The sequence below is a fragment of the Dipteris shenzhenensis genome, chromosome 27 (genome assembly GCF_047967505.1).
Source record: "Dipteris shenzhenensis isolate YYH24624 ecotype China chromosome 27, Dip_SZ_1.0, whole genome shotgun sequence".
NCBI classification, from domain to species: domain Eukaryota; kingdom Viridiplantae; phylum Streptophyta; class Polypodiopsida; order Gleicheniales; family Dipteridaceae; genus Dipteris; species Dipteris shenzhenensis.
This window is the reverse complement of record NC_141622.1, coordinates 21755489-21770003: the sequence shown is the minus strand read 5'-3', so window position 1 is coordinate 21770003 and position 14515 is coordinate 21755489. Positions and strand designations below refer to the sequence as shown.

The 14515-nt window shown below is 47.1% G+C and overlaps 1 protein-coding gene across 1 annotated transcript; it reads left to right on the top strand.

Moving 5' to 3' along the window:
• Nucleotides 1-342: 342 nt before the first annotated feature.
• LOC147884037 (ubiquinol oxidase 3, mitochondrial-like) lies at nucleotides 343-2026 on the top strand. The gene is made up of 4 exons (XM_087398307.1): nucleotides 343-685; nucleotides 767-895; nucleotides 1275-1763; nucleotides 1854-2026. Exons 1-4 carry the CDS (start codon nucleotides 473-475, stop codon nucleotides 1911-1913), a joined length of 891 nt encoding a protein of 296 aa, XP_087254433.1. The 5' UTR covers nucleotides 343-472; the 3' UTR covers nucleotides 1914-2026.
• Nucleotides 2027-14515: the final 12489 nt, after the last annotated feature.

The following is a 14515-nucleotide window of genomic DNA, read 5'->3' as shown; positions in this document are numbered from 1 at the left end:
TACGATCCAATCTTATCACATTAACGCTTATCCCAATATGATATAAATAGTCAACAAGGTCCTTGATATGACATAGACTTTTTACTAAGTCTTATCCTAATGAGAGGAATATAGAGTCCTATTTGAACAAGATGACTTTATAGAGAGAAGAGAGGAAGGAGGGAGGGAAGGAACCCACAAGAAGAGGAAGGAGCAAGGGAAGCTTCCAACAAGAGGAAGCCAACAAGGGAGGCTTCTAGCACGAGACACGTGCAAGGGAAGCTTCTCTATTCAAGCACGGGACACGTGTCTCTATGTATGTATATAAAGGAGTGAAACTAAGGCTAGGCACCCCAATTTGATCATTTGCCTTGAGTCCTCCTAGTAAGCCACCCTTGACTATTCATTCTTTGTGCTCACTCCAAAGCCACTTTCTTTGACTCTTTACATTTTGGGTCCTAAAACATCACTCAAGTTCTCCTTGTTGGTAAAGATGATGAGCCGTCTGCGTCCAACAGCAGCTTTGCTCTCCCGTGCCCTGCTTCAAAGAGGCTCCCTTCCCCTTGATGCTCTTGCACCATCTTGTAAACTCAGCTCTTTTGCCCCTCAACCTCCCCTCCCTCAGCATAGCAGCTCCAATTGGGCTATCGTTCCCAACAATACCACCCTCGATGATGGCTCCCCTTGGCCTTGGCATTGCTTCACGGTACCTGTTCCCTTCCTTTCCACACCCTTTTCTTTTTTTATTCGTCCATTCTCAGGATCTCATTTGTTTCTTTGCTTCCAGCCTGCAGATTCTTACCATCCGGATCTGTCCATCGATGTCACTAAGCATTACAAAGCCGAGCAGTGGGTGGACAAGCTTGCACAGCACACCGTTGCCTCTCTGAGGATCCCTCGGGATCTCATCTTCAAGGTATATTGATGGTTTTCGTGCTTTGGGGTAAGAATCTGTATGTAGTAGCTTTTGTTGCTCCTACTCTGCCTCCCGTTGTCGATGGCAAGGGATGTGGGCATTATGAGCAGGGCTCACGATGCGAGCGACTGTTTGGCCGCTCGCAAATTCGTTTCCTGCTGGTATGGATGTGAGAGGCATCCAACACGGGCTCTCCGCCCTTCTCTGCGAGCCAGGAGAGGTGCTTATGGATAACGCCAAGCACCAGCTCGATCCTGGTCAGCAGCGATGAGGTGAGTGATCGGCCCGGAATGCCCTTCTTCCATGCCTCGTCTAAGCCTCTCATTCGGTGTTTTCTGCAGCAGTCCTACTCACTTCACAATTTCTGATTGCCTTGCAGAACCGTCATGTCAGTCACGCTTTGCTCCTAGAGACGGTGGCTGCCGTTCCGGGCATGGTGGGCGGTATGCTATTGCATTGCAAATCCCTCAGGAAGTTCCAACACAGCGGGGGATGGATTCGAACGCTTCTTGGCGAAGCTGAGAACGAAAGGATGCACCTCATGACCTGGATAGAGGTGCTCAAGCCCAACGCATTCGAGAGGGCTCTCGTTCTTGCCGTCCAGGGCGGCTTCTTTAATTGTTACTTCATCTTATATGCTCTATCTCCTCGTCTTGCCCATCGATTTGCCGGTTATTTGGAAGAAGAAGCGGTGCAGTCCTATACCGAATTTCTCCAAGCCATTGATAATAAGGAGCTGCCCAACGATCCTGCTCCTCCCATCGCCATTGACTATTGGAGACTACCTCATGATGCTAAGATCAGGGACGTAGTGTTGGCTATTCGTGCGGATGAGGCGCATCATCGAGATGTCAATCACTTCGCTGCGGTAAGAAGTCTCCTCCGTTCTTTGTTCATTTGCCTTACATCTCATTGTAATCTTGAGCACTCACTCCATTTTCATTTTGGGGGCTACCAGGACATCTGCGCTGAAGGGAAGGAGCTTCGATTTGCGCCTGCTCCGATCGATTACCATTAAAGTTGCTCAAGAAAGTATCTCAAGAGACATACACGTGCATGTAATAAGTTTGTGGTATTGGCAATAGGATTCTGGCGTGCACAATTCAAACAACTTTACCATCGTACCTTTCAGATGTTCTTGTGATAGGGATAGGGCCTTACAATCACCATACACTTTATAAGCAGCTTCATTATCCATATGGTTAAGAGCTCTTGTGGAACACCACCATCATACCTATGGGCAAACGGACAATGTAGTGTGCCAGTTGAGTGACCAATTTACCAAAGGTAGTGCAAGCATGACCCTTTAAGAGGAAATTTTCTAATCTCAAAGGCATTCTACATTAGTTCAAAGATTACTTAAAGATGGGATGCTACATTGCTTAGCACCACATCAGTGTCCTTTATGCACCTTTATCATCTCCAATGAAAATAGTCTTGTCAACTACAACTTGTGTTTTTTAAGAGGTCAAAGTTTCTTTGGCTCATGGTACATGTAGTAGCAAGTCATACGTCCAGGTGTCTCCATCCTTCAAATTTGCAAGTGTTGTGATAAGGAATTGATCCCAATCTTTTCTTGATCTCAAAAATCTAGGATCTTTGATGCTACATCAAAACTTGATAAAACCCCAGTATCTCGTCCTCTCTCAAACCTAAAATAGTCTCGATGACATGGAGCAATAGGTATTCTCTCCCTCAATAATGATTGGGGCCAATGACTAAATTTCAATTGTTGGATTAAAAGATATGTTTGCCAATGTGGATGTAAGGGTGGATGTAAGGGGCTCTGTGATAGTCAAGGGCCTTGTATCAGGATCATTGAAGAGAAATTGCAAGTCTTCCATTGCCTTCCTCTTCTTAGCTGCCTTGTGAAGTGGCTCTCTCAATATTGAAATTAGAGATTACCATGTACTATGTGAGATGATTCTTTCCATAATTGATCTTAGTATTGATGCAAAAGTCATTCACAGCATTGATGAGGCTCTCCAAATCACCTTCATTAAACCTTTTCTTTTGTAGTAGTGGAGGTACCAAGATATCAAGGAACAATGATTTTTAAATCTTTTTACCCCCTTCTCACTTGTTCACAATAGGCGTTGTGTAGCTTTCACCATACATCAAACTCGTCCACATGCTTGAGCCTATCATTCTTTTTCTTTGCAAAAAGAAAATTTAAAGCTTTGACACTGCTTGGTTTTCTAGATTTGTTCTCATCTTTCATAAACTTGACTTGGCCAAATGCAATACCATATCTGCAAAAACCTTCTCAATTCTTCTATCATCCTCTCACCCTCTTCTTGAGGCTTCAAGTTCTATGCACCGAATAGCTTTTCAATTATTTTCAAGAGGGTTGTGAGGTTGGAGGTTGAATATGCAAGCACACATAGTCTGGGATTGAGGGGAGCTTCTAAAATCCATAGTCTTCGTTCGCAAGGAAAGAAGCATCTCGACCTTTGGGTAGAAGGATCCTTGTATCCTTTAGATCCTACTAACCAAAAGAGCCCTCCTTTCCATACAATGCATGAGCTAGTTCGGTTTGTTGGAAATGGATATGCAGAGTTGCTTGGTTATTGCAATCGGTTAAAATAATGCTCAGTCAATGGCTATGCAAGCAAGCAAGATGTGTAGAGCCCAAGTAGAGATGCTAGCACATTTAGGAAATAGCACCATTATTTCAATGCATTTCACTCCAAGTCCACTACTTTGGCTTTATCATAAAGATCCTACATAAAGTTATGCCCGATTCGCTCTAGCGTGGTGGCCAGATCGATGCCCCTCCTGGTAGACGTTGTTTTACTCCAAGTCCTTTTCTTACAATGCATGAGGTAGTTTGGTTTTTTGGAAATGGACATGCGAGGTTGCTTAGTTATTGCAATCGGGTAAACAATTGCAATGCATAACTCTATGCAAGAGCTTTAAAGTTAGAATGAGGATCTTCATGATAAAGCCAAAGCATTGTACTTGGAGCGAAAGGCGTTGGACTTGGAGCGACAAAAATTACAAGAGTCACTCTGTAAGCTAGCTGAAACCAAAAAATACTTGGAAAGATCTATATACAATCAAGCTCAACAAGCCATAGAGAAGGAAACACTTATTTAATTAATTTTGGACTTGTCAATGTACAAATTCATTTTTATAGATACTTTTGGACTAGTTTTTGCATAAAAAACCACTCTACAAAACATAGATGAAAACATAAAAACAAGCAATTTTTTAGATCTTTTTGAAGGAAATGAAATCAAAATTATAAATTTTAAGGTGGCAAAGATAAGTTACACCAAAAGATAAGAAGCAGTTGTAAACTCTTATAGTATTTATAATGGTGTTAACAAACACCTTCAAAAGTTACAATAAGCAAACTCACATAAAATATATAATGGTGTTGACAAACACCTTCAAAGTACTTACAATAAGCCTCTCACTAGAAGGAAAATATTAGTTACAATAAGAAAACTCTCATAATATATATAATGGTGTTAACAAACTCCTTCAAAGTAGTTACAAGAAGCCTCTCACTAGAAGGCATTAATATTTGCCATTTTTATTCAAGATTCAACCCATTCTTGTGTTGATACCATCTCATCATGATGAATATAGTTAAAACTACACAAGAGAAGTAAGGAGTTATACTTTTTTTCCCTGGATAGCACTTTCTCAATTCCATATGACTTGCACTTCATTGGGTGGAAATCTCCCATAACGATTGCTATGAGAAGTAACCTCACTTAGAAAGTTTGTTAGCTCTCTCCTATATGAAAGTAATCTATTTATTTCGCTAGTAGACCTACTTATTTTTCTTTCTCCTCCTTCTCTAGGTGCTTTTGAAGAGCAAACTCCTCCTTTTCCTCCTGGGTTAATGGAGCTCGTTGTCTCTTTCTTTGCTCTCTGTTCTTGGTGATCCAATCTTTATTGGTGCTAATGGCTTCCTCCACAGAATTGATGACTTTGAAAAGATCCATGAAGCTTTAAGCTAAGAGAGTAACGCTGTGAAATGAAGAAGTAAAAGGCAAAAGAAGGAGAGTTCGATAGAGTAAGGCTTTGAGATGAAGAAGAAAAAGGTGAAACAAGGAACTGAGAGTGTGAGATAAGGGGAAGGAGAATGACCGAAGAAGGAACTGAGAGTGTGAGAGTAAGGCAAAGGAAGCGAAAGAGAGAGATGAGAGTAGGGCAAAGGAGAATGGCAGAAGAAGGAACTGAGAGTGTGAGAGTAAGGTGAAGGAAGCGAAAGAGAGAGAGTAAGGACGAGGGGGTAGGAGAAAGTCAAAAGAAGGAGCGGAAAATGTGAGAGTAAGGGGAAGGAAGCAAAAGAGCAACAGTAAGGCTGAATGATAGGAGAAAGGAGAAAGAAGGAGCTAAGAGTGTGAGAGTAAGGCATGTCAAAGATAGGAATTTAAGGATTCTAGAGTGCACACCATAATGTGAGATGAAAGATAATTACAAATATAGTGATTGAAGTTAAAGATTACAAGAAAAGTGAGTGAGGGGAAAGATTACGAATAAAGTGAGTTGCAGATAGTGTGAAGTGATATGTGAAGAATCAAAATGTTTGACAATGAGTGAGTGAGGTAAAAGATTACAAATAAAGTGAGTTGAATATTTGAAATAAAGATTTAGAGAACGCTCTACTCGATAGTGTGAAGTGATGATGTGACAAATCATAATGTTTGATAATGAGAGAGTGAGGTGAAAGATTATGAATAAAGTGAGTTGAAGATTTAAGATTTAGAGAATGCTCTAATAGATAGTTTGAAGCGACATGTGAAGAATCATAACGTGTGATAATGCTCATGAGAAAGGTTTACATTTTGCTACGATGACAATAGGAGAATGCTCTACTACAAACTATGAAGTGACAAGTGTAGAACAGGAACTTGAGAGAGGAATTGAATTCGCTATGACGAGAATGGGAGTGGGAGAAAGGGAGGGTGGGAGTAAGGCTGTATGGGAGTGGGAGAAAGGGAGGGTAGGAGTAAAGCTATATGGGAGTGGGAGAAAGGGAGGGTGGGAGTGTGAGAGTGGGAGAGGGGGAGGTGGGCGTGGGAGGTTGGGAGTGGGAGTCGGAGGGGGAGTGGGTGGGAGAGGGGGACGGGGAGGTGGGAGAGTGGAGGGTAGGAGAGACCAATGGAAGACGAGTGAGTTGGATGGAGGGGCCAATGGGAGAGGAGATAATGAGATGTAGGGACCAATGAGAGAAAAGCACTTAAACCCTTGCATTTCTCATATATACCCTCCTCCTCTCATTCTTTCTCCCATTTCAACAAGGAAGAGCAAGAGGAGAAGTAGGAGGAGGAGCAAGAGCATAAGCAAGAACAACCACACATTTCAATCTCAACTTTATTCTAGGTATTTTTTTCAAATTTTCATCTTTGAACCTTTAATTCTAGAGAGAGAGAAAGAAGAGAGAGAGAGAGAGAAAGAGAGAGAGAGAGAGGGAGAGAGAGTGAGAGGGGAGAGGGAGGGAGAAGCCGCAATGCCATGGCAATACACAAGAGAAAGAGAGAGAAAGAGAGGGAGGGCGAGGAGAGCAAGAGAGAGGGAGGAGAGAGAGACGGAAGAGGGAGTGCTAGAGGAGCGTTGCGGACTACACACACACACACACAGGCTGAGCTGAGGGGAGGTTGAGCGGCCGAAGAGGTGGAGAGGTTGAGCGATGAGACAGGTGGAGAGGCTGAGCGGTGGGGGGAGGGGGGGGGGAGAGAGAGAGAGAGAAAGAGAGAGAGAGAGAGAGAGGTGAGGTGTTAGATGTGTGCGACCTCATGGGAGACTTAGGTGCACGTACTTGGTATGTTTACTTTAACAAGCTGTGATTGGACCATGCACAATGGTCAGATCATATCACTGGTAGAAGACATTTGGTAGACATCTACGGTGGTGGATTTAGAAACTTTGGTGCATGGCAACCCTTGGCAATCCTCATGACGTGCTGGTGGTGAACATGGGTGGTGGCTCCTTCCATATAGCCTAGTACAGTTTATGAGCTCTTTCCTTTTATTCAAGCCCTTGCGGCTTTCTGTCTGTGTGTCGTCTAGTTTAGAATATTAGAGCTTACTCTCTAGGGTCCCTAGTCGAGTCATTTTCATTTGTCTTTGTAATAGCTGGAACAAACCTCATAGGGTTGAGGCCAATAATATAGAAGAGAAGGCATCGCGTTGTTTCTCATATTGAGTATCCTTCCATAATCTGAGTAATCACATTTATGAATAACAAGTTGAATATTGTTAAAGTGCTATCAGTGGTATCATAGCAGGATTAATCAAGTCCTAGGTTGAGAGAGTGGTGCAAGTTCTTTAGCTCTACATGCATGTCGAAAGGATCTCCTTGAAGTTTTAAGAGACGTCTTTTGGTGTTTCCAAAGCAACTAAGAAGACCGAGAAGCAAGTACAATCGGAGAAGACGATTTGGTCCAAACGTGTTGGCTGAGGCGTGCTTTCAAGACCAATTGGGTATAGTTTCACAAGTTTATGGAGTTGGTGAAGAAGACGAAGTTTGAGGCATCGACTGTCAAGTTCAATGGGAGAAACTTCGCAAGCTAGAAACTCTCCACCAAGTTGTGGTTCATGCAAAAGATTTTATGAGATGTTGTGTCTGGCACAGAGAAGGAGCCGACTTCTGGATCATGGATCAGAAGTAGAGAAACAAGCTTGGAGGAAGCAGAGTGATAAAGCCATTGGCATGATGGGCCATGCTCTAGGTGAGGATTATTTTCATCACCTTGAGATGTCAAAAAATGCTACGGCGAACTAGGACAATTCTTGAGGCACTGTTTGGAGTTAAAATGTGTCATTCAAAGGCAACTTTGAAGCAACAACTCTACGATTTATGTATGAATAATAACGAGAATCTAGCCACCTTCGTAAATCGTATGCAATCAGTGCTAAAGCAGCTTATCTTGGTTCAAATATAGAAGACAAAGATCAAAAGGCAATCCTATTAAAAAGTTTGCCCTCCAATACTCACTTCAACTAGATTATGAGGCAGATTTTATTGACTGCAAGGGACTTCTTATGGCAAGGGAAAAGCGAGATGAAAATTTGTCCCTAGAGATATAGCATACACGATGAAGGATAGGCAAAGTTCGAACAGAGACAAGCGAACGTGCTACTACTATGGCAAACAAGGTCACGTAGAGAGATTTTGCAATAGGGTGTTTGTATCCAACAATCTCCTTGATCAAGGCTAGGCTTTCTGAGTCCAAGTTTATTTTGAGTTATAATATGTGTCCCTGGTTGTCTTTTTTATGATCGTCATATTAGCTTCGATGCCACTGCTGAGCTACGATGCATGATAGAATTTTGTGTAGGGCTATGATGCCCAGATTTCACTGGGACTACGATGTCCACAATTTTTTATGCTACTCCCATTTCAGTCAAGGGAGGGTGTTAGCCCTCTCTACTCTGAAGACTAACTCGAAACGCACTACTGCGACAGATTTACATGCGTAATCGTACTTCAGAACTGCGTATGAAAATTCATAGAGTAGAACAGTGATCGACAGAATCATTCATGATAAAACAATAAGGTAGATGCAATAGAATCTCTGTATTACATTTCTCCGAGCAGTACAACACCGTACTCTCTGATACATAGCACTGATCCTTGCTCCGATCCTCATCAATGAGCCCCCTGAACGATCGCTCTCTTCTCTTTTATCTAACCGGCACACATAACTCCTTCACGGTTGCCGTGACGGTTGCCGTGCCTCTTCAGTTCTCCGCCTAGTCCTAGAACTTCCGTCTTTTCATATCTCACTATAAACTAGATACAACGTATTAATGATAATGATCTAAGGACTAATGATCTAAGGACTAATGATCTAAGGACTCCCCCCCTAGTTCCTCTTTGCTGTTGCTGCTTTTGCCCTTAACACTTGGCACTCCCGGTGAATCGGATTCCGGATCCGCATCCGAACCCACCGGTTCTCCGCTACGGTTCATCCTCGACGTCGCCACCGTCATCGTCCGCCGCCGCCGCTGCTGCCGCTGCTGCCACCGGAACTGCTGGAGCCGCCGGCGCCGGTACTTGTACTGCCGGAGCCGCTTGCGCCGGTCGAAGTAAAGGTAGCTGATGCGGGTTGAGAGCATGGGCATCCACAAAAATTTGGAGCTGTCCATAGAAAGGTGGTGCCGCCGCCCCCGCCTGCTGAGCTACTGCCGCCATCCGATGAATATAGCGGCATGCTGTCCGCAGGTCGACCAACAGAGCTGCTCTCTCAACATGACTCGTTCTCCGCAGCTGTTGTAGCTCCTCTTCATGCAGTCGGGTCTTCTCAGATAGAGCGAGTTCGAGATCGGTTACCCGCATAGTGCGATCTGCTTTCTTCGCCACACCATCCAGTCGTTTCATTACCCGCCCCAATTCCTTGGTTTGGGCACCTGTTGATTGTTCTGCCGTAGTAGCTCTGATCTTCAGCAAATCTGCCATGAGGCTCTTCACCTCAACTTCATGTTGATGGTGCTCTTCTTTCCGGGCGAGCTTGAGTGCCAACAGCTGAGATCTGGCATCGTCACACTGCTGTTGCACCACCGCGACGTGTTCTTTCAGCTGCAAAAAGTGCCTTGCGTCAAAGGATTCCCCGTCCGCTGGCTCCGGAAAAGCTGCCACAAAAGCGGCTGCTGCGTCCGCTTGGGGTCGTGGCTTCATTGCGGGAACCTGTGCGATCTCGGGTCTTTTTCCTCGGGCCTTCGCTCTTCGGAGGGCTTCTTCCAGTTTGGCGATCCGTTTGACATAGACTTCGGAAGAATCCACCGGTCCCGCCGCTGTCTGCTTCCCGAGAGTATTTGCCGATGTAGAACTTCCACCCTCCAGTTGTGCCGCAGTTTTTGTCACCGGTACTGGTGGTAAAAATGCTGTTCCTGCGCCCCCTCCCGCCGGATCATCCTCATCCCTCCGGGCCAACCGTCGATCGAGAGGCCTGCAAGCCCGCTCCAGCTCTACTCGCAATTGACGTTGATGATCAAGAAAAATACCCTGCATCTCTGCGACGAAGGCTTCCGATAAATCCAACAAAAGTGCCTCGTCCAGCATGCGTGTAGAGCTAGAGGGTTGCCGGTACCCCATGACTTCCGCTTCCAACAACTGCACCCTGGCGGTCGCAGTTGTAGCCTTCTCCGTCAATTGTTCCGTCAGCCGCAGGTGTTCTTGAGTTTGGGCGACAATCGCCGTCCTTGCTTCCTCCATATCCTGCTGTCGCCGTGCATCCATCTGTTGGAATCGTAACAACTACTCCTACAGCTGTTGATTGCGTTTGAGCAGCCTGGCATTTTCCTGGCGCAACCTCGCCTCATTCTCCTCCAGCTGCCCCTTCTGAAAACATTGGAACAAGCGCTCCGCCAACCGTCGTGCCGTGACCAGATCATATGTCTCCACCGGCGGAGATAGCTGCAGCTCACCACTCCCCCTTGGGACTACACGGGTTTCCTCCTGACATGCCTGTCTCCCCGAACTGTCCTCCCGAGTGTGGACTGAGCTTTCCCCTTGCAAGGCCTCCGCTTCCGGGCGGGTTTTCTTCAACATTGCTCCTTCCGGCACGAGAGCCAACTTTCTTTTCAATAAACTGGCCATGCGGCTCGATGTTGCTGAGACCGCTGGCCTACTCCTCTGGCTGCCCTGTGGAACTTCTGCCGGAACCACCACCGCAGGTACTACCGCCGTAACCTCCACCGCAGGTACTACCGCCGTAACCTCCACCGCAGGTACTACCGGAGTCACCTGGTTCCTTGGCGTCAGAGCTCCCTCCGTTGTTGATCTTGCTGGTTCCACCTCCTTGGACTCCTTGTCCGAAGCATCGTCTGTGGACTCCTCCACCTCCACATACGACCCTGGGACTACCGGTTCCGCATCTGGTCCGAACAAAAGAAATAAGACTTGCCCCATCCGGGATGTTGCCGTGGGCTTCAAGAGCTTCTTGGCCACCTCCAGAATTCTGTCCGCCATCAGCTTCGCCCAGGGAACCGGTTTCCCTTGCTCCGCCCTCTGGAAATAGGTAAACTGGGTCTGTCCCAGTAGCTCTGCTTTCACCTTCTGCCAGAGTGCCTCCGCAATAAACTTGTAGCATGTCTTCTTCGAAGCATCCAGCTTCTTCATGTTGTACTCCCCCTTGCAACCTGCGCCGAGAGCTGCCTCCATGGCACTGCTGGTAAGCTTCGTGACTTTGCATGGACCATCCACCGGCAAGTGCAACCGGGCCGCGACCAGCTCCTTGCACAAGGTGAAAGTCTTTCCATACACCACGACCTTGCGCCCGCGTGCAAGCTGCGCCAAGATATCTTGCGCCAATGGATGAACTGGTGTCGTAGCCCATGGCAAACCCGCGAACTCCACCAGACGAGTTCGTGTCAGCCAAGACTGCACAGCCTCATCCCCAACAGGTAACGGATTGATCAGATGGAAGACCACCATAGCGGCGAGAAGCTGGGATGCGAGGGAGAAGAGTTCTGGAAAACAAAGAGTTGGAAATAAGCCCCCTTTTGCTTCCAAATTGCCTTTTGGATGCCCTGGTGAACTCCTTGTTTGCATGCAACGATCAAGTGTCCCATCATCCTGATAAAAGCCCCACTTCGAAGATTCAGTAGATTGCATGGCGGCGTCCTCGCTCCGCAACCCGAAGCTTTGCTCCCACCGTTTCTCGGAATAAAGTGAGTGATACCACACGTGCGTACTAATAGCCCCCATCATCGGTTTCTCCACCGAAATGGCTACAAATGCATTGGAAATGATCTTCACAGGTGGTATCTCCGGAAATGGGTAAGGTGGCATGGGCCCTGTATATGGTCGGAGACGAAATCCATTTACCGGCTTCTGCAACAGCTCCCCCTGTAATGTTCCTAATCGGAACGTGCCGTCACCATAACGCTCCACCACCCAATACGGACCTCCCCACCATAACTTCAGCTTACCCGGATGCGGACCCATCCGAGTGTTAAACAATATCACGGCATCTCTCCGTTTGAAGGTCTTCTTCTTTGAATGACGGTCCACCCAGACCTTCCGTCTGTCCTGGACTACCTGTGCAAGATACGCACTGTTGAACCGCTCCTCACCCAGCCGATCCAGCTGTTCAATCCTCCGGTCTACGGACTCGTCCCAGCCCAATTTCTCTGCCGCTGCAATCCGCAGACTCGGTACTAGGAATTCCATGGGGACCACTGCTTCAACTCCGTAAACCAACTTGAATGGCGTGAACCCCGTCGCAACCTTATAGGAAGTCCGGAACGCCCATAATGCGGAGTAAAGTTTTTCATCCCAATCTGTCCGATTTTCATTGACCAGCTTTTTCAGAATGACTAGCAACACCTTATTCGAGGACTCCGCCTGTCCGTTTGCCTGAGGGTAATACACTGTGGACTTCTTATGAATGATTAGGTGCCGGGTAACCAGTTCCCGTAACACCGCATTAAGGAAATGCCCACCTTGATCCGTGACGAGCTCAACCGGACATCCGTACCGGGTCATAATGGCTTCATAAAGGAATCTGGCCACAGCCTTTGCCGAATTATCCTTCAGTGCTCTGGCCTCCACCCATTTGGTACAGTAATCCGTCGCCACCAGGATATACCGGTTACCTGTCCTCCGCGCCGGCGGCGAAAACGGACCTACAAAGTCCAGCCCCCACTTCATGAACGGTTCGAGGGCCAGTATGGGATTATGCGGCATCCGGTCCCGACCTGATGGCTGGCCCAACCTCTGGCACACATCGCATCTTTTGACGAACCTATGCGCATCCCCCATTAATGTTGGCCACCACAGACCTCCTTGGAGTACCTTCCGTCTGGTTACTTCTCCTGCGAAGTGTCCACCGCTGATTCCTTGGTGAGCCTCTTCCAGGATGACCTCCTGCTCATGTGGGTACACACACCGTCGCAACACACCATCTAGCCCCTGCTTATACAATTGGTCAGCAATGATCCGGAAGTCTCTGCTCTTGAGCGCGAGCCGTTTCCGCTGGTCTCGCGACATTCCGTCGCGCATCTGGCCCGTGTCGACAAAGTGAAACATGTCGTCGTACCACGTCTTTGGAGCTGCCGGTACCACCGCCTCCAGTTCGAACAACTGGGCATCCGGAAAATCGTCTTCCACACCCATCGGGTCTTCGCCAGATTCCAACCGCGAAAGGTAATCCGCTACGGCATGTGTACTTCCTGGTCGATGGACCACCGTGAAGTCGAACTCCTGTAAAAGCAGCATCCACAGGGCCAACTTTCCAGTGAGCTCGGGCTTGTGTACCAAATACAACAAGGCGGAATGATCCACATGAAACGTGAACCGATTCCCCAACAGGTAGTGACGAAACTTTGTTACGGAATAAATCATCCCCAATGCTTCCCGCTCCGTCATAGAGTAATTCCGTTCGGCTTTTGACAACCTGCGACTTGCATAATACACCGGTCGGAACCACTTGCTTGTCGCTTCCTGCATGAGGACACTACCAATAGCCACGTCCGAGGCATCCACGAAGACATGAAACATCTTCGTCCAATCTGGCGGCTGAACCACCGGTGCTGTCGCCAACATCAGTTTGAGCCGTCGAAAAGCTAAGTCACAAGCAGGAGACCAGACTACCGGTACTTTGTTGAGTTGGTCATACAGTGGTGTCGCCACATCCACCAGATACCGCAGCATTCGGCTGTGCCATTTAACCTGCCCTAGGAATCTCCCGAGCTGCTTACCGTTGCCAGGAACCTTTGCCTGCCGAATCGCTTCGACCTTCGCCGGATCTACCGCAATGCCTTCCGCCGAGACAATGCAACCCAGCAGCATACCGCTGCCCACGGCGAATGCACATTTCATAGGGTTCAGACACAACCGTGCCTCCCTACACCGGGTTAAGCATTTCTTCAGATGCTCAAGGTGCTGCTCGCGACTCCCAAAAACACTGAAATCGTCCAGAAATACCTGCATAAAGATTAGTAAATAATCATCAAATATTTCTTGGACCATGCGTTGAAATGTTGCCGGAGCATTCTTTAGCCCAAATGCCATCACCAGGAAAACAAATGCTCCCCACTCCGTGATGAAGGCTGTTTTCTCTCGATCTTCTGGTGCCATCCGCACCTGGTTATATCCACTGAAGCCATCCAGAAAAGAATACATCTCGTGACCTGCTACTGTATCCAGCATAGTATCATTAAACGGCAAGGGAAACGGATCCGTGATTGTCGCCGCGTTAAGCTTTCTGTAGTCAACACAAACCCGCAACTTCAAATTCTTTTTCGGAACAATCACTATTGGCGAAAGCCACGTTGCACGGTCAACCGGATAGATAAACCCGACCTTTAGCAGCCTGTCCAGCTCCTCCTTCACCCTCTGGGCATAGTTCGGGTTCATTCTATACCGTTGTTGCCGAACCGGTATCGCATCCTTCTGCAGATTGATCCTGTGCTGATAGAATTTGGGATCGATGCCGAGCAAATCTGTGTAGTCCCAGGCGAACACGTCTTTGAAGGATTTCAGCAATGTCTCCAATTTTCCCCGAAATCCTTTATCGAGCTTCGCACTGACACGGACGTTCTTTGGCTCCTCCTCCGTCCCGAGGTTAAGATCCAGCAGCTCGTCTTCTTTGACCCTCCGCGAGCGACGGAGTTCCTGCTCGAAAACTCTTTCCGCCTCCGCCACTCCCGCTTT